Here is a 26,393-nt window from a genome sequence, read left to right on the forward strand (position 1 = left end):
CAGAGAATCCTAAGTGCTGTCTGTACTTGTAAATTGAGATTCAGCGAGAACATGTGGCTTTGTGGCGTCATACCAGTATATAAATTAAACCAGAAAGAGAGAGAGACTCATAGAATGAGAAAGAAGAGACCAGAGGCAAGTTTTAAGTCTTCACATGCGAATTGATCAATAATACTTCTTAGTATATCTCAAGATCGAACCTGAGGCTAGTCTGTGTTGTTGGACCGCTCTGTTAATGGGGCGCTGTAAGAGCCACGGGTGGGATAGCAGCGACCTATGACGATAGAAGAGAGCCTGGAACTTCGGTGACTCCCACGAGAAAGGCGGAACTGTCCATAGGTTGTGGTGCTGAACTCCAGACGCACATTTGAATGCAAGGAACCGCGCACTCGGCTCAAACACTGGAGCGCTCTAGGAACTGTCCCTTGTACTCTCTGTAACTTACAACAGATAAACTAGAGAAAAGGTAAAGAGCGGAGCATCTGAAGAAACTCGAAAGAGCTCCGATTGCTGTCCCGTCATCCTGGTTCAGAAACTGCGTTTTGGATTTGTCCAGCAGTTCTACGCCTTGAACTGAGCTACACCGGAGAAAAGCTTTGACGTTGTAAAGCCAAGCTTGGGAATTAACTGGGGCGCTCTAGGGTTCTTGAGGAAGGCGTCGCTGAACGAGGAGCAGAATTGGAAGGCTCCGGGAACAGCCGAGAAAGGGAGCTGAAATCCCATCAGGAGCTCCAGGAGAATTAATTACTTCGCTTTTAGAGCGTAGCCAAAGGGGTCCTGAACTGAGCTCAATAGCTGTGCACTGAAAAGCCTGGTTATTATTTTGATAGTGAACTTCTCCGTCGCTTTTAGAGGAGGCCATGGCATTTATGGTGAAGACTATGGTCGGTGGCCAACTGAAAAATCTGACCGGGGGTCTGGGAGGAGAAGAAAAAAGAGAAGGGGAGAAATCCCCAGCTGAAGCTCAAGGGATGACCCGAGAAGAGTATGAAGAATACCAAAAGCAACTTGTGGAAGAAAAGTAAGTGTCATGCTCTTTTCTTAGGCTATTTCTCTGTGCTGTAATTCTCATCATTCTTCTATTTATTTTCGTATAAGAGTTTATACCCAGAAAAATTCTCTAAACTAATCCCCACGCAATCAAAATGTCCTTTGACAGCCTGACTTGTTATATCCCTTTTACTTGCCCTGCTTTTGTTTGGTTTTAAGAAGACTTTATTGGAAGTATGATACACTTATCTTCCAAAAACCATATCCTTTTCAATATTATGGTTTAGAGCAGGGGTGTCAAAGTCCCTCCTCGAGGGCCGCAATCCAGTCGGGTTTCCAGGATTTCCCCAATGAATATGCCCGAGATCTATTTGCCTGCACTGCTTTCATTGTATGCTAATAGATCTCATGCATATTCATTGGAGAAATCCTGAAAACCCGACTGGATTGCGGCCCTCGAGGAGGGACATTGACACCCCTGGTTTAGAGTAAAGAAAAATATTACCGAAACGGAGTCAGAGGTAGAGAATAAAGAGTGAGCGATAAGTTTACTTCTTTGAGTTAACGATGACAGACGGTAGAGAAACTAAGGGGTCCTTTTATCAAGCTGCGGTAGGGGGGGTTTAACGCATGTAATACCATGCGTTAAACTGCGTGCCGCGCTAGCCGCTATTGCCTGCACTAAGCAGGCATTCGTTTTTTAGCCAGCCGCAGGGGTTAGCGTGTAATGAAATGTCTGACACACTAACCCCGCTAGCATGGCTTGATAAAAGGACCCCTAAATTTTGATGGCACAGAAACAGCAGTGTTATTTTGTATGCTTTAAAAATAAAGAGGAAAATAAGATACTCAAAGTTTCTATCCATACTATCTCCCTAGTTGCTACAATTCTCTACACTCTCCTTTTCTTATTATTTTACATTTTTAAAAATACTGACATTTTACTAGAAGCTTTATATTAAGGTGACTGCAGGCCTTATTTGAAAGGCTAAAACAGATTTTACTTTGGTATAATTACACAACGGTATAGGCTGATTTCATACCGTAAATAGTGTAGCATAAAGAATGACAGATATAATAATGAATCTGTAAAGAATGTCACAGGTGTCTCTTCTCTTAAAGGTGTACTTTCCATAAGAACCAAATGTTGAAATAAATTTTAGCAGAGTAATTTTGGAAACCAGCGGACTTTAGCAAATTAGGGACAGAGAATTAGTGAGTTATTCTTAACCTATAGTTCACTTTGCTTTGTTTCTGTTGCTCTGGTACGCTTATTTTTAAGTGTAGAAGTAAAATACATTTATTTCTGGAGCGGCTGGATGTCAGCAAAGGTTTAGGCGCCCTACATAATTAGTTTGCTGTTAGAGCGCTAAACTTTGCCATATTTGACCGAAGATACCTCCCGTGAGACTGTTTTAATCAGTTTTTCGTCGGTTGACTTTTATGTTTTGGTTTTGAAACGTGAGTCGAAAGAAAGTTTAATTTCAATAGACAAAAACTAGCAGTGTTTGCCTTCCAGACAGATGAAAAACTTTATGAAAAAAAAAAGTTTAGCACTTAAGAATAACGTAAAACTGGTTTCATTGCCCAGCATGACTACCCAGATCAAGAAGAACTCAGAATCTTTTCACCTTCCCCCCTCATAATGGTACCCGACGTAAGAAACTTTACGACAGCCTTCTAGCAACTCAGGCAGCGAAAATTGACCCCCACCATCACCAAACTGATGATCAAAACAACAGACATCAAAGTATTTCGGAAAGAAATCAAAATATTTCTTTTCAAAAAACACGTCCTTACTTAATATTCCCCTCCCCAATCGCACATGCACTCTCCCCAGCAAATAACACACTAGTCATCCCCTTGAACCTCATTTACCAAAAATATCCAAACTCCTAAATAAGCACCTTCTCCTAAATAAGCATCTCCCTTAGGTATCCACTTAACTGATTCCTTCAAAGTTAGGTATCTTGCTTCAGTTGCCTATATTGTTTTCCTCACTGAACCTTGTAACTACTTGAACCCTGTCAAGTTATTCTATCGACAAATCCAGATATCTTATACTTGTATTTCTATACCACAACATGTAATTTACTTAAATCGTTGTAATGTAATTCTCTCGGTAATGTCCTGATCTCTTTTAACTGTAATCCGCTTAGAACCGCAAGGCACAGGCGGAATAGAAATCACAAATGTAAATGTAATGTCATTTTAATTAATTCTGAAGATTTTTTATTTTTTTTAATGTACGTAGATAGTCACTTGGTAAGTGTGATCCTTTTAACTTCAGGGAATCTAGCTGGGAAATTCTGCTTAGGTATAATGAGTCCATTAATTTTCTCCAGTTTAAATATTTGCTTATTTGTTCATCTATTTTTTACCTGTTAGGTATGAATGAATTATTTCCCCCCCTTTTGTCAAACATATCCATAAGGTTGATTTCTCTTAAGTGGACAATTAGATTAATCTACAACAGGGATCTCAAAGTCCCTCCTCGAGGGCCGCAATCCAGTCGGGTTTTCAGGATTTCCCCATGCATATGCATTGAAAGCAATGCATGCACATAGATCTCATGCATATTCATTGGGAAAATCCTGAAAACCCGACTGGATTGCGGCCCTCGAGGAGGGACTTTGAGACCCCTGATCTACAAGATGAGAAGAACAGACAAGCTCTTCTAATTGTTCCCCTCACCTGTCAGCAAGGTGCCAGAACCTCAACACACCCCATTAGTTTGGGGGGGAGGGGCATTTTGGTAGCACTAGAGCAGTTGTAAGGGCCTAGGGCACCTGTAACTTGAGTCTTGTGGGGCAGTTACAGGGGACAGTTTGGGGTGGGGCAATTTGGAGGGTATGAGAACATAGAAAATGGGAAGAGGCAGTTTAAAGGGTGAATCTCATAACTGCTATGTTTCACTTTATATAAGTTTCTATGCTACAGAAGGTGGAACTCCTTCTCCCGTAGAAATTCACTGGGATATTTTAGGAGGTTTCCCCCTCCCCCTGGAAATCCTAATCGTATCCAGAGGAGCCAACTTAAAAAAATTATTGGAGGTGCTAAACCCAATGGAAATTACCATTCCCCGGATAAAGTCAAGGAGTTTGTTCAATATTAGGGATACTCAAGCACCCACAGAGCTGACTCATATGGTCTTATCTGGACCATTTTTAAGCTCAATATGGTTTTTTCCCACCAGTTTTCCCTCATACCAAATTTCATCCAATTACATTAAAATGTCAGTGTTATTTTGCCCCCCAGACAGACAGACGCTTCTCATCTCCTTTTGTATAATTCTTTCCGACTTCCATTAAGAGGAGGTCTTGAAAAAAAAGAAAGATTGCAAAGAAATCTTACAATAATCCCTTTAATGGAAAAAGCACCCTTGCAAGAGGTTAGCTGGATTGCTCCTGGCATTACAGGACTGAAATAGTTGCTCTAAAAAGTCTATACTTATACCAAAGTTCTACAGATAAATTCTGCACAGCCTATACACAACTCAAACATGTCAATGAATTGCTTCTTACTAAACCTGGGGGCAATGATTGGTCTAATTTTGTGTTTCCTAGCCAGTGTGCTATGACAAGCAACAATGCTTAAAACATTTTATTTGGAGGTGGTGGGGAGGGGGAGGAGAGTGGGATGACAGTTTTTCTCCTGCTCCTTTGGGTTTCAAGCTTAGTTGGAGCAACAGTGGAGTACCATAGGTTTAATTACAAGGGGCCAATGAAAAGTTCTAAGCCCATGCAACAAAGCCGGAGCAGTCTCCGTTGAGGGCTATACACGTAGCCCAACAATTTTCCACTTTTTTTCGTTCCATGTTTTTCTGAAGGAATGGAAAAAAGTGGAAAATCAGTGGACTAAGTATGTAGTCCTCGATGGAGACGCCTCAACTTTGTTGGTTGGGCTGAGAACTTTCCAGCGACCCCTTGTGTATAAGGTCCCTTTTACAAGGCCACGGTAGCGCTTGTCCCATGGCAAATGCGCCAAAGCCCGTTCAATTCCTATGGACGTCAGCGCATTTGCGGTGGGAGAAGCACTACAGCAGCTTTGTAAAAAGGGCCCATAAAGAGAATATCAATATTTAGTGCAAAAATGCACATAAATGACCGGAATGGTGACGGGATAATCGCGCGCCAGACACCAGCGCGCTGACAATTCAGCGCAAGAAAGAAGCGCGCCGCCAAAAGCTGCCAAAAAGCTTATTTTTAAAGAGCTACGATGGGGGTGTAGGGGGGAGTCCCCCCACTTTAATGCATAGTGTTCGCGCTGCCATTGGGGGGATGTGGGGAGTGCAACCCCTCACATTGTGGAGAACATGGAACTTTTCCTGAAAAAAATCAGAAAAAGTTCTGTTTTCTCTACAATGTGAGGGGTTGCACCCCCCACACACCCCCAACAGCAGCACGAACACTATGCATTAAAGTGTGTGTGTGGGGGGGGGGTTCTCCCACACACACACCCCGTCGGCGCTTTTAAAAATAAGTTTTTCAGCGGCTTTCGGCGGCTGAATTGTCAGCGCTGGATTGTTGGCGCGCTGGTGTCTTGCGCGCCACTGACTATGAACCACCAGAATATTGGTATTTAGGCACATATGTGTTCACATATGCATGCAAATACCAATGTTCTGGCTAGGCGATGGCATGTAGTTTGAAGGTGGGTGTCCATATGGGCTTGAGAAGCACTGCTTTAGCATTCGCCCTTTCCCGACCTCCTCAATTTTCAGAATTAAAGTGCTCTCCTCCATCATTCACGCTCGCCTGCTGACTTTCTCCTCCTCCACTGCTGGTAGCCAGCATGGAGTTCAAAGTCTCAGGATCGGAGCAGAACAGCTGCTCTCCCTCTTTCAGCCCCTCCTCTTCCTGACCCTGTAACAACAGGAAGAGGAGAAACGTTTTTCTAAAAATAGTATCTTTCATTGATTGTGCTTTTTTTTTTTTATATATGCTAACTGTGGTGATATTCAGCTGTGCGCGCGCGTCCGATGTTCAAAGGAAATGCAATTTCGCTCCCACTTGCAAGAGTTTTAGCGGAGTTTTTGCAGCTGCTGTATCAATAAAGCGTGAGAGGACACCTACTTAAGTGCCTCGGGGTGTCTTGTGAGGCGCTAAGCTGAAGGTCCTGTCACTGCAGCCCCCTGAGAAGTATTATTACAGGACAGTAACCCTTGCCTCTCTGCTTCTTTTCTACTGTATTACAAGTAATCCATCTTTACAGTGTGGGGCATGTTTCGTATCTCAGCCTCTTTCTAAACTTTCCCAGATAAATGGAAGGAAGTTCTATAAAGGGTAGTGAAATTGACATACCACTTGTCCATGGTACAATCAAAGCAGTTTAGATTTATTATATACTGTATATATGGATCATTTTTTTTTTTGTAACATAAGAACATAAGCAATGCCTCCGCTGGGTCAGACCTGAGGTCCATCGTGCCCAGCAGTCCGCTCACGCGATGGCCCAACTGGTCCAGAACCTGTGCAGTAATCCTCTATCTATACCCCTCTATCCCCTTTTCCAGCAGGAAATTGTCCAATCCTTTCTTGAACCCCAGTACCGTACTCTGCCCTATTACGTCCTCTGGAAGCGCATTCCAGGTGTCCACCACACGTTGGGTAAAGAAGAATTTCCTAGCATTCGTTTTGAATCTGTCCCCTTTCAACTTTTCCGAGTGCCCTCTTGTTCTTTTATTTTTCGAAAGTTTGAAGAATCTGTCCCTCTCTACTCTCTCTATGCCCTTCATGATCTTGTAAGTCTCTATCATATCTCCTCTAAGTCTCCTCTTCTCCAGGGAAAAGAGACCCAGTTTCTCCAATCTCTCAGTGTATGAAAGGTTTTCCATCCCTTTTATCAGACGTGTCGCTCTCCTCTGAACCCTCTCGAGTAATGCCATATCCTTCCTAAGGTACGGCGACCAATATTGGACGCAGTTCTCCAAATGCGGATGCACCATCGCCCAATACAACGGCAGGATAACTTCTTTTGTTCTGGTAGTGATGCCCTTCTTGATTATACCTAGCATTCTATTTGCTCTCTTAGCAGCCGCTGCGCACTGTACCGTCGGCTTCATTGTCATGTCCACCATTACCCCCAAGTCCCTTTCTCGGGTACTCTCATTCAATAACATCCCTCCCATCGTATAGTTGTACCTCGGGTTTCTGTTTCCCACATGTAATACTTTACATTTCTCAACGTTGAACTTCATCTGCCATCTCGTCGTCCATTCCCCTAGTTTGTTCAAGTCCCTTTGCAATTCTTCACAGTCCTCTTTAGTCCGAGCTCCACTAAATAGTTTGGCGTCGTCCGCAAATATTATTATCTCACACTTCGTCCCTGTTTCTAGATCATTTATAAATATATTAAATATATTATACTTGGAACAATGGAGAGTTCAGTGACTTGCCTAGCATCAGAGGGAACAGCAGTGGACACTGAGCACATAAGAACATAAGAATAGCCTACCTGGGTCAGACCAATGATCCATCTGGTCCAGTATCCTGTTTTCACAGTGTTCCCAGAACACTGCAATAACCATTAGGCTACTCCTCCACAGGCACCTGCTTTTCTTTACAGAGAGAGTGTGTACTAGTGCCTATACGGCCACATGTGTTCAGCCACGAGCACTTAACGCTAGCCACAGAGTTGGTGTAATATCTAGATTCAGAAGATATGCACATAACTTATAATATTCTGTTACATGCATAAGTGCGTACCCCACCTGTGTCCTACCCATGTGATTGCCTGCTTGCAAAGTATGTGCTGCTTACTTACAGAATAGTGTGCAGCCAGATTATTATTTATGAACATGTGTCATCACACACACATGTAAATGACCAAAATACTGTCATTTTCCTATTTATTTGTTGCCTATCTCTAGACAGCTCTTTGTAGAATTACCTCCAAAGAAAGCAATTATGAAAGCCATTCTAGTGAGTAAAGGTGTTTTATCCCAAAACATGGGCCATATGAAAATTTCCACCTCCCCCACCCACCGGGTAGGGTTTGATAGAATGCTAGTGTGTCTGACTTTTGAAAAGTATGTAAGAACATAATAAGTTGCCCCCGCTGAGTCAGACCAGAGGTCCATCTTGCTCAGCGGTCCGCTCCCGCAGCGGCCCATCAGGCCTAGTGCCTGAACAGTGGTCCCTGATTAATTTTGTAACTTACCTCTAATCCCATCCCTATAATCTACCTCTACTCTTATCTGTACCCCTCAATCCCTTTGTCCTCCAAGTACCTATCCAAGGCTTCTTTGAACCCCTGTAGCGTGCTCCTGTTTATCACATCCTCTGGTAGCGCGTTCCATGTATCCACCACCCTCTGTGTGAAAAAGAACTTCCTGAGTGCCCCCTTATACTTATTGAGCCCCTTAATTTGAAAAATCTGTCCCTGTCTATTTTTTCTATGCCCTTCATGATCTTGAAGGTTTCTATCATGTCTCCTCTAAGTCTCCGCTTTTTCAGTCTGTCAGTATATGAGAGGTCCTCCATGCCGTTTATTAGCTTAGTTGCTCTTCTCTGGACCCTCTCAAGTACCTCCATGTCCTTCTTGAGGTACGGCGACCAGAACTGAACACAGTACTCCAGGTGCGGGCGCACCATAGCACGATACAGTGGCAGGATGACTTCCTTTGTGGCAGGATGACTTCCTTTGTATGTTGCTTTAATTGATAAAAGGAAGTGTGAATGTCTATGGGTCCTTTATCCTTTGCTAGTTAGCAAAATGAAAAAATGTATGTAAAAGTATAACGTCCATGGTTAAAATTTATCCATGAAACTTGCAGCTAGAAAGCAGGATGAAAATTGTCCCCAATGAAAATTGAGGACAATGTAATTGTTATGCCCTATCACAGAAATGGTTGTAAATATTAGTCCAGTAGGTGACTTGGCTCTGAAGTTCCTGATTGCATTCTTTATGTGTCCTTTCTAATGTTTGTTTCTGGATCTCTCCTCACTAAGAGCCATATGGTAGTGCTGTGTCGGTCTCTCCCTCTCCCCACTGCGTCCGACTCCCACCTGCTCGTCTTCGCTGAGGGAGTTGCCGGCGAGTAGGGAAATCTCCGCCACGCCGTCTGACCCCGCCATGATCTCGCTCACCCAGGAAAAGCCGCCTCGGAGGACCCAGGAAGACACTGGGTCCTCCGAGGTCCCGGCTTTATAAACTCCGCCCCGCGCTCCTCTCTCCTATCAGGAGGCAGCCCTGCGGCGGGAACTTCAAACCCGCCTATCGCTAAGCTGCCTCCTGCTCGCCTACACCTCCCCCCCCTCACGCGGAGCGCTCGTCTCCATGGGAGGCTGTGCGGGCCCTCCATCCTCACGTTACAGCCGCCCATCGAGACGAGACTCTCGGGCTCTCCTTTCTGGATCTCTCCTCACTAAGAGCCATGTGGTACTGCTGAATAAAATGATTTGAATATCTTAAAATTTTCCTAACCCTCATATAGAAGTGGATATACTAAAGTGTTTTTTTTGTTTGTTTGTTTGTTTTTTTTTGCAGAAAGGGACTTCACACATCAAAAAGTACAAATGCCTCCAAATGTTTCCCATCTGTGAAAGGGAAAGCTTTAAAATTAATATTCACATGTAGTCCACATTAATGAACTACTGTGATGATAATTCATGCGAGGTAGCTCAGTGTTCAAATTTGACTGAGTGGCCCAGGATAAGTCAAGAAAAGCAAATATACACTATCTCAGAAATCATGAATCCTTTAGTAGAAAAGCAATCTTAAAACTCATTTTTCATCCAGCTCCAAAGCGAAAGCCACTATCAAAATAGCATAAGCTGCTCCTCTGTGTCGGCACTTTGTCACCTCCACCCGGAAGCTAAACACCGTCAATCAATAATCACGTAACTCAATTTTGTTGGAATAGGTTTAAACAATTTTTATTGATGCAAACAATATCAAATACAGTTGAAGACACAAATGCTAAATACAATAATGATGCATCAAATACAATAATATAACAAACACATATAAATACTCTCTACATCCCCTCCCCCCTTCCCTTCACCACCCAATGGTACTCTCTACTCCATCTCGTCAAAGCACCAATTGTACTAAATAAAAACCCAATTAGGATATCCAACTTAAAACTGCACTTCGACCTTTAGGATGTAATGTTTGTAAATATGGATCCCAGATCTGCAAAAACAGCATTTTTCGCTTCCTAGCCCTTCCAGCATCTCTAGCTTCCCAGATGGCCAACTGATGTAACTGGTTCCTCCAATGCCAAAACTTTGGCAGGTCAGGGATTGTCCAATATTGAAGAATACATTTTTTTGCCAATAAACTCATCTTCCTACACAGCGTCTTATGCCCCTTAGGTAAGTGTCCAAAAGCCTCTGGTAAATCCAAAATAAAATGGGTCGGAGAACATCGCAAAGATCTTCCAATTAATTCTGACATATAAGATATTACTCGCTTCCAGAAGTGCTGAATAAAGGGACAAAACCAAAATGCATGTCCCAAAGTATGACTTCCCATCCCACATTTATGACACAGTGGAGTTGAAAGACCTCCACCATAAAACAACTGTACACGAGTAAAATAGGCACGTAAAATTACTCTATAATATGTTTCTCTTAACCATGCACATGATGTTGTCTAGCTATGCTGACAGATTTCACCCCAGGTGTCGCCCTTAAAGTACGTGCTACATTCCATTGTTCCAAATTAAGCTGTAATTCTCTTTCCCATTTATCCCGAATATACTGGTAGTCTTTTTCTGGTTGTAATCTTTGTAAGCTAGAAAGAAAATTTTGTCGGAATAAATATTTGGTTGCAGCTGTACTATCTATCCAAAACCAACAAACTCCCAATGCATATTTCACACACCCCCAGGGAGCTATTTGGTGTCGAAATTAGCTCCTGCTTACACTTATAACATTCCCCCAAGCATGACCCATGGTGATGCCAGGCCATGCTTCCCCTCCTCCCAAACATGATCCATGGTGATGCCAGGCCATGTTTCCCCTCCTCCCAAACATGACCCACAGTGATGCCAGGCCATGTTTCCCCTCCTCCCAAACATGACCCACAGTGATGCCAGGCCATGCTTCCCCTCCTCCCAAACATGATCCATGGTGATGCCAGGCCATGCTTCCCCTCCTCCCAAACATGATCCATGGTGATGCCAGGCCATGTTTCCCCTCCTCCCAAACATGATCCATGGTGATGCCAGGCCATGTTTCCCCTCCTCCCAAACATGATCCATGGTGATGCCAGGCCATGTTTCCCCTCCTCCCAAACATGACCCACAGTGATGCCAGGCCATGCTTCCCCTCCTCCCAAACATGATCCATGGTGATGCCAGGCCATGCTTCCCCTCCTCCCAAACATGATCCATGGTGATGCCAGGCCATGTTTCCCCTCCTCCCAAACATGATCCATGGTGATGCCAGGCCATGTTTCCCCTCCTCCCAAACATGATCCATGGTGATGCCAGGCCATGTTTCCCCTCCTCCCAAACATGACCCACGGTGATGCCAGGCCATGCTTCCCCTCCTCCCAAACATGATCCATGGTGATGCCAGGCCATGTTTCCCCTCCTCCCAAACATGACCCACAGTGATGCCAGGCCATGCTTCCCCTCCTCCCAAACATGACCCACGGCGATGCCAGGCCATGCTTCCCCTCGCAGCAGTATCACCTACGAGTGTCAAAAAAAATATAAAATCACTCCAGTGTAGAAATACACCGTTTATGCCCAGTAAGTATAATACTAATGTGAAAGAAAAGCCTCAGATCAATGGAGAGGTGTACCCACACTCTTCCACCCGGACATCACAGGCAAAAACTTTTGCAAAAGTTAAATACTAGCAGGTGGGAGCCTAAAAATAGCCAAGAAAAAAATAGTGATAAAACACTGGTATTAACCACTGGCCGACGATCGTTTCGTGGAATAAACACTGCTTCAGGACCAACACTCCAGGCTATCGATTCGCAGTTCCGCTCTGCTGCTTTCAATCTATGAGTGTTTACATTTATTTTTTTATTAACTGCTCATCTCCCAAATCCAACTGGGCATTCTTCTTCTTTTATACCCCAATTGTATCCTATTTGAGCTTTTACTCACAATGTGAAAGTTGTAAATTCTTCAGGTACAAATAGATTATGGGCCTTTCATGGACAGAAAAATATCTATGGAACCTGAATGTACCTGGTTTTCATAGTTTTGGGCTTGCAGATGCATTAGAAAAAAATAAATAAATGCCCATAACACACTGGGCCTCTTCTTCCTTGAAAAGAGGAGACTGAGAGGGGACATAATCGAAACGTTCAAGATACTGAAGGGAATAGACTTAGTAGATAAAGACAGACTGTTCACCCTCTCCAAGGTAGGGAGAACGAGAGGTTACTCTCTAAAGTTGAAAGGGGATAGATTCCGTACAAATGTAAGAAGTTCTTCACCCAGAGAGTGGTAGAAAACTGGAATGCTCTTCCAGAGTCTGTTATAGGGGAAAACACCCTCCAGGGATTCAAGACAAAGTTGGCCAAGTTCCTGCTAAACTGGAACATACACAGGTGAGACTGGACTTATTTAGAGCACTGGTCTTTGACCTGAGGGTCGCCGCGTGAGTGGACTGCTGGGCAGGATGAACCGCTGGTCTGACCCAGCAGTGGCAATTCTTATGTTCTTATAAATGTGATGCAGTGGCAAAGATAAGCAAATGAAAGCAACAGGCAATAAACAACTGAGTAGTATGAGAACTATATTCAAAAGGACATGCACGAGTGGCAGCCAATAAGCCTGCATGAATGTGTAGTGGCATTATACAGGTAGTGCCATTGAAAGTTCCCTCCAGATGCTTCACTATTAACTGGCTAGTTTTGGAGCAGAGCAAATACATTTTGTTCAGCTATACATACAGCAGCAATATTCAGCGGTTATATATCTATACAGTATATATAAAATCGGAGGTATGTATGTGTGTGTGTATGTGCCGCGATCACGCAAAAACGGCTTGACCGATTTGAACGAAACTTGGTATGCAGATCCCTCACTACCTGGGGTGATATGTTCTGGGGGTCTCGCGGCCCACAACTCTATGTTGCTTGCTCAAGGCTGGGTTCACCCAAGAATTTATATGTTCTTGCTCCAGGAGGTGAAACTAAAAATGTTGTTTATAATCAAGTTTTGCGTTAGTTGTATTGTATTCATTTTGTCAAATATTTCACATTATAATTTGAATATTGTACTTTTTATTAAGCTGTAAAAAAATAATTTCATTCACCACTATAAAGTATCTTTATTTGAATCCATTTACAGTGTTATTGCTATAATTAAATACCTGTGCAATGCCGGGGCATCAGCTAGTATATAATAAAACTCTAGAACGCGCATGCACTCTTGAAAAATCGTGATCCCTGGCACCGTGTTTTCTGATCCATGGCCGCGTTCCATTTTAGAACACGGCCAGGGATCACTCTGGCCACTCCCCTCCTCACTCACCAATCCGAAGCAAGCTCCTCACCAACCAGAAGCCTCCTCACCGCTGCCGCTGCCGCTGATCCTTCTCTTCGGGGCAGCCTGCGATCGTGGCCAGTTTTGGCGGGCCTCGCGGGTCACTTTCCGGCCTCGGTGGCACGTTCTCTTTGACGCACGGGATCGCGTCAGGAGGGAACGTGGTTCCGGGTTGGGGAGCGGCCTGTGAGGTTCGCTGGGGCCGGCCACCACGATTGCAGCCTGGAGTAGGCCAGAAGACGCCAGGATGCAGGGAGGGTAAGCAGGGGAATCAATACAGGGGGCCAGAGGGAGAGGGAAAGGGGGCTGCTTTGGGGGAGGGGTGTGCTGGGGGAGACAGAAGGGGCCATGGAGAGATAGGGAGAGGGAAAGGGGGATACTTTGGGGGAGGGGTGTGCTGGGGACAGACAGTTTTGCACTGGGGGGAAGATAGAAGGAGCCATGGAGAGACAGTTAGGTAGAAGGAAAGGGGGCTGCTTTTGGGGGTAGGGGTGTGCTTAGGGCAAACAGCTTTGCTCTGGGGGGGAAGACAGAAGAGGGCCATGGAGAGACAGTTAGGGAGAGGGAAAGGGGGCTGCTTTGGGGGGAGGGGTGTGCTGGAGGCAGCCAGCTTTGCTCGGTGGGGGGGAGACAGGACACAGACAGCAGCCAAGGAGAGAGAGATAAAGAAACACAGACAGACAGACACACATATATTCTAGCACCCGTTAATGTAACGGGCTTAACGACTAGTATATATATATATTGCTAAGTGGTCCAAAAGATAAAAGCGGGAAAGTGAGAGAAGAAGCCGATTTTCAGCTTGGTGGACATGTATGAAGATAATTCAGTTTCTATAAAGCATAGGAAGTAGTAGGACTTTTTGAGCTACAGATTTGTAATATTAAACTCCTGAAAAAGGTGCTTTTCAGCGCCGAAACACTGGCTGTGTGATCTGTTCTTCTGTTCGTATGAATAAATGTTGCTAAGAAACCTTAAGATCCCATCCCTACTTTAATCTATTGGATTGTTCTCATTGTTCTTTTTTTTTTTTTTCTATCCTATTTTCTCTAAGTGGTTTCATATATGATGCTAGAGGCCCCGACCTACCTAGACTTCAGAAAACTTCTCAAAACACACCTCTTCCGCGAACAAGACCCTTAGTCCTTACTCCCCGCATACACTCCAACCCCCCCCACCCCCACCTCCCTCTCCCCCCCCTCTTCTGGTTTCCCACTCCCTCCATTTTATCCTCTAACCCAACTACGATAAACCTGTGCCTCCTTCCGCGCTACCTGCAATTCCGAAAAAATTTTTTGTAAATCCGGGTTCAGACCGGATCCTAATGTAACGAATGTAAACCGCCTAGAACTCTTTGGGTATGGCGGGATATAAGAACCTAATAATAATAATAATAATAATAATAATATAGGACCGAAAAGGCTGTGTCGTTAAATTGCTTAGGGCTATGCATGGAGTATATGAGGGGCCACTGAAAAGTTCTCAGCCCAACCAACAGTCTCCATCAGGGGCTATTTACTTAGTGCCTCGTCTGTTAAACTGCGCTAGCAGTTTCTAGCGTGGGGAGCCGCGCTGAATGGCCCGTGCTGCTCCTGATGCTCATAGGAACTCTGTGAGCTTTGGAAGCAGCGCGGGTCATTCAGCGCGGCTCTCTGTGCTAAAAACTTCTAGCGCAGTTTAATAGAAGAGGTGGTTAGTCCAGCGATTTTTTACTTTTATCATTCTATATTTTCCCGCCCCAACTGTGTTGGTTGGGCTGATATCGTTTCAGCGGCCCCCTCATAGTTTAGTGGCTGAATATCATTGTTACAGCTGCTGGTAGTGATAAGCACTTTCCACATACATTCAAAACTGCTGCTTGTCTGATCAGCAGCGCTAAGTACAGCAAAACCTTGGCTTGCGAGCATAATTTGTTCCAGGAGCATGCTTGTAATCCAAAGCACTCGAATATCAAAACGAATTTCCCCATAGGAGATAATGGAAACTCAAGACGATTTGTTCCACAACCCAAGAACTTTAATACAAAATACTATATGTACTTGTATTGCAAGACCTCGCTCATTTAGAATATACTACGTTCCTGCAGCGTCAGAGAGAGAAGACCATCGGCTCAGTTGTGATGATGTGATGTATGTATACTATATGTGCTTGTATTGCAAGACGTTGCTTGTTTAGAACAGTCACTACACTCTTGCAACGTCAGAGAGAGAGCCATCGGCTTAGTTGTGATGTGTGTATACTGTATGTACGTACTCGTATTGCAAGACCTTGTTTGTTTAGAACAGTCACTACACTCCCGCGGTGTCAGAGAGAGAAGAACCATCGGCTCAGTTGTGATGGTGTGATGCGTGTATACTGTATGTACTCGTATTGCAAGACTTTGCTTGTTTAGAACAGTCACTATACTCTTGCAACGTCAGAGAAAGAGCTTCGGCTCAGTTGTGATGTGTGTATACTGTATGTACTTGTATTGCAATACATTGCTTGTACATCAAGTTCAAATTTAATAAAATGTTTTGCTTGTCTTGCAAAACACTTGCAAACCAAGTTACTTGCAATCCAAAGTTTTACTGTATATGTATTTCTTAAGTGTTTTCACAAAAAACATGATTGCCACCATAGTTGGATGTCGTGGTTAGGTCCCATCAACTTGTGCTCAAGTCCTAGCGACTTGATGAATTACGGATCTAAAAAGAAATTGGTTTTGTGCTAGGCCTGAAAGGTCCTCTAGCGTCACCCCCATGCTTGTTTTCAACATGTCCAGCCATCTGATTGCAGTCGGATTTTGGGCCTTATATATTGAATCCAAAGGTTCAGTTTGCATCAGTTCCATCATTTTCAGGTTCTCGTTTTACCACATCTGGAACTGAGAAGAGCCCTCAGCTCCAGCAACAATGTCAGAATCTCACCTATAGTGTTTAATGAGTTTTCTTGTCAGGTGCATTGTTATCTGTGTTTGTGATATCACACTTCTGTTCTGTACGAGAATAAATATTAGACTTTGAAAGAGAAATGTAGTTATCCACACATTCTGAAACCTGAACTGTGAATAATCTGTTTGCAGGATGGAGAGAGATGCTCACTTTGCTCAGCGCAAAGCCGAGAGAGCCACCATGAGAAGCCACTTTCGAGAGAAGTATCGCCTGCCAAAGGTAGGAGACTTTCAGCTTCTTTCCCTGTTTGTGCTCTGTGACTTCATCATCACTTTCTCAAGTTATAGCAAGCATGATAAGAGCTACAGAAGATGGGATCCTGACTGACATGGCTGGATTGAGATTTTGATGCATCATAGGAGTCACTATGGAGTGGTATTTCTACCACACACCCATTGGCTCCCAGTAAAGGATGCATTTTCTGGAGCAGGGATGGTTCTAAAAAGTCTGTGGTAGTGGATAACCTTCCTATACTCACTCAGCATCCTCCATCTTGCTGCTTATGTCATGGTGCAACACTTTAAAATTGGTCTAATGCATTCCAGTGATGTCAGTGCATTTCATCAATGTTATCAACGTGTGATAACCATGAAACAACTCTCAAAGTCCTAAAACTCTCCTTAAAAAAAGTGAGAAATAAGCTTACAATATGGCTCCAGAAAAAGGAGGATGGATTGAGACATCCGGGTTTTACTTCCATTGCTTTCAGTGGAAGCAAAACCCAGATGTACCTGGAAGACCAAGGGATTGAGGGGTACAGATATGAGTAGAGGTAGGTTATAGGGATAGGATTAGAGACAGTACAGAATTAGTCAGGGACACTGTTCAGGCAATTAGGCCTGATGGGCTGCCGCGGGAGCGGACCGCTGGGCGAGATGGACCTCTGGTCTGACTCGGCGGAGGCAACTTCTTATGTTCTTATGTTCTTATGTCTCAATCTGTCCTCCTTTTTCTGGAGCCATATTTTAACCCTAGTGAAGAACATCTTTAAAACATCTAAAAACCAACTAAAATATCTCAGAACCTTATAAACACAAGAATTATGGTATAAAGCAATAACATAAAGGTACTCAAAACTTGATTTTAAAAAGCAAGATAAGCCATCTTTCCAATAAAATTAACTTAACTGAAAACATAAAACCAAGTTAATGTACCAAAAATATTATATAAATTTCTAACCAGAACATCATACGACAAGAAACAATTCCATCTTAAAAAGTGAAAAGCTATGCAAGGAAGTTGTCAAGTGTAACATCCCAGGAACACAGAGAAGTCTATTTCCTGATAGGGTGTCCTATCTCCATGGATCTGGCATTTCCCTTCCAATTCCTACCACCTATGCTGGTGACAGCATCTTCCCTTCCCCTCCCTATCACCAATCCCACTGGCAGCAGCCACAAACATGGAGGGGCATTTTCAATAAGAACATAAGAAGTTGCCCCCGCTGAGTCAGACCAGAGGTCCATCCTGCTCAGCGGTCCGCTCCCGCGGCGGCCCATCAGGCCTAGCGCCTGAACAGTGGTCCCTGATTAATTTTGTAACTTACCTCTAATCCCATCCCTATAATCTACCTCTACTCTTATCTGCACCCCTCAATCCCTTTGTCTTCCAAGTACCTATCCAAAGCTTCTTTGAACCCCTGTAGCGTGCTCCTGTTTATCACATCCTCCAGTAGCGTGTTCCATGTATCCACCACCCTCTGTGTGAAAAAGAACTTCCTGGCGTTTGTTCTAAACCTCTCCCCTTTCAATTTCTCTGAGTGCCCCCTTGTACTTGTTGATCCCCTTAATTTGAAAAATCTGTCCCTGTCTATTTTTTCTATGCCCTTCATGATCTTGAAGGTTTCTATAATGCATCTAAGTCCAGCTTTGAACATTTCCCAAAAGTTGGGGCAGGGAAACCACCATTGTTTAAACTGCTAGATGTCCAATTTTTTTTTTAAATGACCAATTTAGACATCTTGGCCCTTAGGATATCTAACAGGCTTTAGAAAAAAGGTGTGTATATGTGTGTGTCTGTCTATCCAGTTGCCCCTTTTCTTGAAGCTACGCCTCTGAGGGGATAGCCCTTCTATCTCTGCCTGCGGAGAAGACCCTGGTGAATTCAGATTCTCTTGTAACTGCAGCCCAGATCTGCGGCTCAGCTAATCCTGGCAGGGGGAATCTCCATCAGCTGAGCCGCCAGGAATCCCTGAAACTGGCTGAGCTGATGGGGACTGCTTCTGCTGCCTTCAGACAAGGTAGTTGGTGGGTACATCTACAAAACTTGCTTGTGTACATTTTTCACGTGGACGTTTTAATTTTTGAAAATGAGCAAAAAAAGGTAGACATCCTAAGGACCAAAACATATACCTTGCTCATTTTCAAAATAAAATATAGATTTTTGGTAGTTTTGAAAATTGACATTTTTCCTGCTGGGTTTGTGGATGTCTTGCACAAAACGTCCAACCTCAGGCTTAGGCACACTTTTGATTATGTCCCTCTATGTTATATGGAGAAATACATCCTTTTATTAGCCTCCCTTTCTTTCTCTTGCTGTGAATTTATTCTTTCACATTCTCTATTTTCTCCAGTTTCCCCGTGTGTTCTTCATTTTTTATATTATCTTTTCTCTCTTTTTCTCTTTTACCCCTATATCATTCTCTCTTCTACTCTCTTCCTCGTATGCTCATTCATAATCCCTCCTATGTATCAGGGGCTTCTCATCTATTGCTTCTGTCCTCCACCCCAGGATAGCACTGACTTGAGAATCTTTGTATTATTGTCATTCTATAGAGTGAAGTGGACGAGTCACAGATCCAGCAGGCCGGAGGGGATGTGGAACTCCCAAAAGAACTGGCTAAGATGATTGAGGAAGACAATGAGGATGAGCAGGACAAGAGTTCTGTCATCGGACAACTGACCAACATCCAGAACCTGGACCTGGATTCCCTGAAAGGCAAAGCCCACTCCACTCTGGAAGATCTGAAACAGTCAGCTGAAAAGTGTGATGTCATGTGACCTAGCTAATAGCTGATAATATTTTGCCATGTCACCCAACTATCCTCTGATATGGAGGCTCCTATGTGACAGCCATGAGCTGACACATTGGTTGTCACTTGACCCAGTCAATTGTTAAGCCATGCGACCCACCTACTAGCTGAACTGAGTGGTGGGCTGTGATTTAGCTCTTTTCCTTAATCCTAACACCCTGATCTTATTCGAGTGGGTCACAGAATGAAAGGCTTAGTGGGCTCATAGTCGAAAATGATCTCATGATAAAAGTACAGAGTCTGGTATCTTTTTGACTAGCATTGACAAGCTACTTGCTCTGAAACGTGACCAGTCTCCATCAACTCCAGATCTCTCATATTAGAAATACTTTTAAAAAGAGGGACATACCAGAGAATGTGAAAGAAAAGGTAATATTTAGCCCAATATAGGTTTCACAATATTGCAAAGCTGTCTAGAATATGTAGTCTTCTAGTTTCCTAATAAGACAGCAGGGCTATAAATCCCCAATGATTTCTAATAGCACTTACAAAAGAACAGGATTAGATATTTCATGCAATTTCAACAATCTGATTTCCAAAGCATTCTGCAATTTGTGTTCTGATTAGGAGTAATTTTATAATGCTTTATTTTTTGTTATTTTTTTTTTCTTTGTCCATGAGATAGTGTTCTACATACAGAAACAGGCACTTATAAATTTCCTGAGGGTGCACAAAAATATGGTGTAGCAAAGCACAAAGAAGCTCTTCAGATCTGCATCAGCAGTTGTGCAAAAGAAACAGATCCCAGATGAACTGCTCCAAAACAAAAAAATATTTTTATTAAAACAATTGCCCGGAACAGTACGTGTTTTGTCCACTCTCGGGCTGCTTCAGGGGTATAATACCAGGAGAGGGAAGGCTAAAGGATTCACGATCCCAACTAAAATATACTGCTGTTGGTGGTGAGAACAGTCTGTCCATGCTACTGTGAGCACTGAGGAAAAGAGTCTCAAATACTCACGGTAAAATCCTATGGGCCGCTATCATGGCCCCTACTGTAAAGATTTCAAAAAGGCGAATCATTCTTTAAAATACGTGCATGCAAATGAGGTTCACGGAGAGTCATGGAGGGTCGCTAAATTTGCATGTGCTGATCACTGGTAGTAGGGATCAACACCTGAGAAGAATAAACGCACAAATAAAATTTTAAAAAAAGACCCCCAAATTGAAGATCGGCAAGAGGGATTCCCACTCCTTCCCACCGTCGACATCATGCAAACTGCCCCCTGCAGCGAGAGGGATGCTCACTCCCTCCCACCACTGCTGTAAAGCAACCAACACCTCAACAGGCAGTGGGAGGGATGGCCACTCCCTCCTGCCGCCGAGCAACCCCTCCCCCCCCCCCCGACACCCCTGGCACGCATGGGAGGGCCTTAAGCAACCTGGACAATCAGAGCTTTAGGCCCCTTCCTGGCACATTGTATGATGCACCAGGGAGGGGAATGCCTGCTATTGGGAAGAGGCAGGCCTGCTGGCCAGAGGGAGTAGGCATCCATCCAGCCAGCCTTCGTAAACAAGGGAGTGGGGTGGGTCAGAGACATGGGGGGTCATTGGTGGCACAACATGATGGCGGGAGAGAGTGAGCATCACTCCCATTGTTGGAGGAGGGAGGTTTTTGGCAGAAGGAGGGAGTGGGCATCTCTCTTGCTGCCAGGGAAGAGTGTCGGGAGGTAGCTTGGCGGCAGGAATGGTCATCTCTTCCGCTGCTGGGGGGGTGTCAAGGGGGTTGTTTGGTGGTGGGAGGAACCCTCCCACTGTCAGGGTGTGTGTGTCAGGAGGGTTTGCTTAACGGCAGCGGTGGTAGGGAGTAGGCATCCCTCCCACTGCCAGAGGGGGTTGGGGGAAGGGGTGCTTGATGGCGGCAAAAGTTTTTGGCAGGTCTGAGCTGTCAAGCCTTACTTTCCTGTCGATGCCTGAGCCAATCAGTGCTCAGGCACTGACTAGAAAGTAAGGCCCATACCTGCTGGAAAATTTTGCTCGCAATTGTAGGACAATGAGGTTAGAGAATCATCCGGCGATAACAGAAAATCACATGGAGTGCTCATTTAAATATTAATGACTTTGTAATGCATTTGTATGGCAGAGTCAGAGAGTGCTAGGAAGCTCGTAACAGACCACGGTAAGCCGTTTTGATAATCCACTACTAAAATACATGAACACTAAACCGGCTGAAACCAGTTTAGCGACCATGTTAGCGTTTTGAGAATCTTCCCCCGAGTGTTGCTGAGCAATTTTGTACATTTTAGTTGGGATCGCAAATCCTTTAGCCTTCCCACATCCTGAAGCAGCCCAAGGATGGGTGAAACATTGACGACGTTGGGGGATTATTTTAATAAAGAAATTTTATTTTGGAGCAGTTCATCTGGGATCAGCTTCTTAAAAAATATGGTATAGGCATAGGTGCGTTTGAGTGGAGGCTGGGCATGATACACGCATTTGGCATATATTATAAAATCGATACATATATCCACACAAACCTTGGTGGGCCTTTTGCCACTATGATACAACAGGTGTAAATGCATATCTTAACTTTCCCTGAGGTAACTTTATCAAGGCAGACAGACACATATGTTGCCTTTATAAATTAGGAGCAAAATATGTGCCTATTTGTCTTTCCTGCAAAAATACCTTTTCATAAAATTATCTCATTATGATCATGTGCTCACTACATAAGATCTCAAGATTTAATGAAGGAAGTAGAACCAAAATGTCTCAGTGCCCCTATTTTCAGTTGGCCACTAAGCTCTAGTTGTAGTCATAAGTTCTTACAATATGTTCCTCTGGACCTTCACACTCTCTCTCTAACCACCAAAAGCACCTCACGTCTCAACAGGCTAATGTAGAAAACATAACACATCAAGCCATGCCAACAGGGTTCAGGTTAAAGATTTGCTATGGCATGTGGAGTGGCGTAGTGAAGGGGGTGCGAAGGGGGGCGGTCTTCCCTGGGGGTGGTCTTCCTAAAGGCACGGCTCCCTTCCTCCTTCTCTCCACCCTCCCGCTCCTCTCCTTGCCGCACTCGCATGCCCCTTGCCTTCCCCCTACCTTTTTTTTTACTCCCCCGGCGCGAGGTTGCTGCCCACATCGGCATCGGCGCTCTCTCTGACATCACTTATGGGACCCACACCTAGGAAGTACAGTACCCCCAGGAACCCCCGCGAATTTTGCAAAAACTGCAAATATGGTTTTTATAGGCAGGAGAGAGCAGCTGGGGCGCCGGCGGGTGCAAAATCACTCGCGGTCTGCTCCAACCGCCTCTTCCTGTTGCTAAAGTCAGGCTGCACCAATCAGGAGCTGCTCTGGCACGCAGCGCCTGATTGGTGTAGCCTGAATTTAGTACAGGAAGAGGCGGTCGGAGAATGCCGAGAATTAGTGAGTCCGCGATTCGCGAACCGCAAATTCACAGGGGAACACTGTAATGTCAAAGGACGAGACGACACCGACGTGGGCAGCAACTTCATGTTGGGGGAGTAAAAAAGGGGGGGGCAGGGGAGGGGCACCACCGCCCCGAGTGCCGCTCACCCTTACGACACCACCGGGCATGTGTCAGGAGATGAGCTGGCAAGTCGTTTTGCCATATTCTTTCTTGTGGCCTTCAGCAAGACTTTTTCTCTAGATGTATCCTAGTTTAGACAGCTGTCATTTTCTCTGTTTCTATGGTAATGAATATTATAGTAGAATACAAAATATTTGCTCTAACGCTATCTTTGGATTCTTTGTGCATGAATTTGGTTTCACTTGTATTCCACCATTCTGTTATGCTGATGCAGGCAAGTGGGCGAAACACGTTCTACGCTAACAAGTGTCAGAGCAACGTATGTAACAGAAAGGTGCTGGCCAGGCCACTCACCCCTGAGAGGCTGTAGAATTATAAAGTATAGCCCCCAAAAATAGAGTTTCAGTGGCTTCCAACTTGTTTGACTTGATGCCAATCCTTTCTCTGGCGCTACTAGACATACGCAGCGCTGTGCATCAAAACACAGAAGAGACAGTCCCTGCTCAAAAGAGCTTACAATCTAGTCAAGCCAGACAAACTGGACAAGAAGGTGCATTAATACGTTGCTCAGGTGGAGGGGGGGGAATTACATTTCCTCAAGGAAAGAGTGGTGAGTTTGTTGAACATCCTTTCGGTGGAGATGAAGATTGTATCTGAATTCAAGAAAGCTTGGACAAGTACACAGGATTTCTAGAGGAGATGAAGGGATGGATGGGCAGACTGGATAGACCATATGGTCTTTATCTGTCTTCATGTTGCTATGTTCTTATGTCTCTATGTTTCATATAGAGGGAAGATTCTAAAAAGCCACATTATCACATCAAGAAAGTGCACTCAAAAGTTATACCATTTACCTATCTTACTGCAGTTTGCAGGATGGCCGCTTTCTGTGCATCCGCTTAAGTGAGGGTTTTATGGCTCCTTGATGCAGGTTATGATGAAATTGGGGATTCTTTTCACACCAGAGTAAATCTTCTCAGCAGTGCCATACCAGGAAGGGGGGGGGGGGCGGTCTGCCCTGGGTGCAAGCACGAAGTGCAGCTGGCAAACCGGCATCTCCCACCTTTCTCTGCCGCTGCTGATTTCCCAGATGCTGGATGGAAATAGGGTAGAGGGAGAGAGAGAGAAGGGGAAGTATATTGGATAGGGTGGAGGGAGAGAGAGGAGCAGATACTGATGAAAGTGGGGTGGAGGAAGAGAGAAGAGGCAGGACACTGGATGGAATTGGAATGGAGGGAGAAAGAGGGAGCAGATGCTGATAGAAGTGGGGTGAAGGGAGAGAGAAGGAGCAGATAATGACGGAAGAGTGGTAGATAGAGAGTGAGAAGGGGGGAAACATTGGATATTGGTGGGGAGGGGAGATAGGGGAATAGATGCTGGATGGAAGTGGGGAAGACAGAGAGGAGCAGACGCTAAATGGAAGTGGAGGGGGCAGATGCTGAATGGAAGTGGAGAGGAAAGTGAAAGTGGAAGATACTAGATGGAAGGAGGTAGAGAAAGAGGGCACATACTGGATGGAAGGAGGGGATGATGAAAAAAAGGGCACATGCTAGATGGAGGAAATAGGATAGAGTTAGTGAGATGCTGGAGAGGGTGAAGGAAAGAGGTAGCAAGCTGTAGGTAGACATGGTGAAAAGAGGAAAATTGAGGACTGGATAGTAAGAAAGAATTTAATCTAGAAAGAGGAAGAAAATAAATTGAGAAGGAAGACAAAGAAAGGAAAGGGAGAGGAGAGAGAGAGATGCCAGACTACCAGAAGGGGAGGAAGGAAGGGAAGGAGAGAAGAGGAGAGAGATGCCAAAGCAAGGGGGAAGGAGGAGAAAGGATACAGAGATACAAGATCTGGCGAGAGGAAAGGGGGAAGGAGACAAAGATATCAGATCTGAGTTGGGAGGGGGGAGAGATGGAAGGGATGGAGACAGAGATGCCAGACCATGGGGGGAAGGGAGGAGAGGGAAGGGAAGAAGATGGATGCCAGACCAATGACGGGAGGGAGAGATGGAAGGCGGAGGAGGCAGACAGTTTCTGGAAGAGATATAGAAAGAGGGCAGATGCCATATGGAAAGGCAGAGAGAGGGCAGAGAGTGGATGGAAGGAAGAGAGTGACAAGATGAGGAAAGCAAAAGCCAGAGATGACAAAGGCAGAAAAAAATGTTCTATTTATTTTATTTATTTATTTAGTTGCTTTAGGAGTTGCTTTAGGATAAAGTAGCATTGAAACTGCGTTGATAAATGTTTATAAATAGAAAATGGAAATAAAATGATCCTTTTATTAGACTAATTTTTATACATTTTTGACTAACTGAAAAAAAAACCCTTCCTTAAGTCAGGACAGGATACCATAACAGCAGTATACTTTACTGACATGAGGAAGGAGGTTTTGGCTTCTGAAAGCTAACTGAAAATGAATTAGTCCAATAAAACTGTGTTGTCTTATTTTCTATTTTTGTTTTATTGTTATTTGTTAATTTGTAAAGTGATGATGGTTATTTCTCGGGGGGGATTTTTTCTTCAAATTTACATCTGCTATCTTTATACCTTTTTTCACAATGTTAGGGGACTTGCATCACTGTTTCTATGGTGTTACACTGTATGCAGTCTGGCTTCTTGGTGATTCAGTTTAACTTTTGTCTACCTATTTCTAGTTTTAGTTTGTGATTACTTATTCCATACACTACAGCCCTGCTTTTTTAATTTTAATGGTTTAATTTGTTGAGTAGGCAGCCTGATCAACCAAACTGCATCAAACAAAAAGTAAACAAACAAAAAAAAAAAAAGCAGGGCTCTTGGGCTGGGGATTCTCCAAACCCCCTGAGGGCCCTGACTGTACTCATCTGAATTTGATTGGCTGAGCAACATCTGCCTGTTGCCTGCTCAACCAATCAAATTAAGAGCAGTGCCCTCAGGGCCTTTAGGGGGTGGGGCGAATCCCATGAAGGCTCTGACTGCATACCACTGATAGGCTCCCATGACTCATCAGTGTAGATTACGGAGCTTATTCTATATATGTCACCTAAACAAATCAGCTCTGACTAGTGCGCGCTAAGTGTGATTGTATTGAGATTATGCACAATCATGCTTAGTGCTGGTTATGCATTTAGGCCGCCTAAGTGCATATTCTATAAACTGGTGCATAACTGAAAACAACGTCCATGATCTGCCCCTTACCACACCCCCTTTTCAGGAACTAGGTCATCAGCATTCAGACTTAATGGGGTGGGTCAGTAGGGTGGGCAGACTTGATGGGCTGTGGCCCTTTTCTGCCGTCATCTTTCTATGTTTCTATGTTTCTAACTGGTGCATATTTTTTTTTACAAAATTGTGTATTCCGAGTTGTGTGTTTAAATTTTAATTAGTCCCCAATTAGCATCAATCACAAGGTGTTAATTGCCAATTATCAGCACTGATTAAGTCAATTATTCAAGTCATGCATGTACATCAGCTATGTGTACCAATGTACGCGCACAATTTTGGGTGACATTA

At 44.2% G+C, this 26,393-nt stretch overlaps 1 protein-coding gene across 1 annotated transcript; it reads left to right on the forward strand.

Annotated features, from left to right (window-relative positions):
* The first annotated feature begins 860 nt into the window (after positions 1-860).
* Positions 861-19,508, forward strand: CPLX3 (complexin 3). The gene is made up of 3 exons (XM_033919542.1): positions 861-1,021; positions 16,515-16,602; positions 19,158-19,508. The coding sequence occupies exons 1-3, from the start codon at positions 861-863 to the stop codon at positions 19,380-19,382; spliced, it is 474 nt and encodes a 157-aa protein (XP_033775433.1). The 3' UTR covers positions 19,383-19,508.
* The last annotated feature ends 6,885 nt before the right edge of the window (positions 19,509-26,393 follow it).

The sequence above is a fragment of the Geotrypetes seraphini genome, chromosome 14 (genome assembly GCF_902459505.1).
Source record: "Geotrypetes seraphini chromosome 14, aGeoSer1.1, whole genome shotgun sequence".
Lineage (NCBI taxonomy): Eukaryota > Metazoa > Chordata > Amphibia > Gymnophiona > Dermophiidae > Geotrypetes > Geotrypetes seraphini.

Excerpts from the sequence above, each read along its gene's own strand:
- CPLX3 (XM_033919542.1), top strand. The coding sequence starts at position 861 with ATGGCATTTATGGTGAAGACTATGGTCGGTGGCCAACTGAAAAATCTG. Across the intron at positions 1,022-16,514 it reads AAGCAACTTGTGGAAGAAAA|GATGGAGAGAGATGCTCACT; the intron begins GTAAGTGTCATG and ends ATCTGTTTGCAG. Across the intron at positions 16,603-19,157 it reads AGAAGTATCGCCTGCCAAAG|AGTGAAGTGGACGAGTCACA; the intron begins GTAGGAGACTTT and ends GTCATTCTATAG.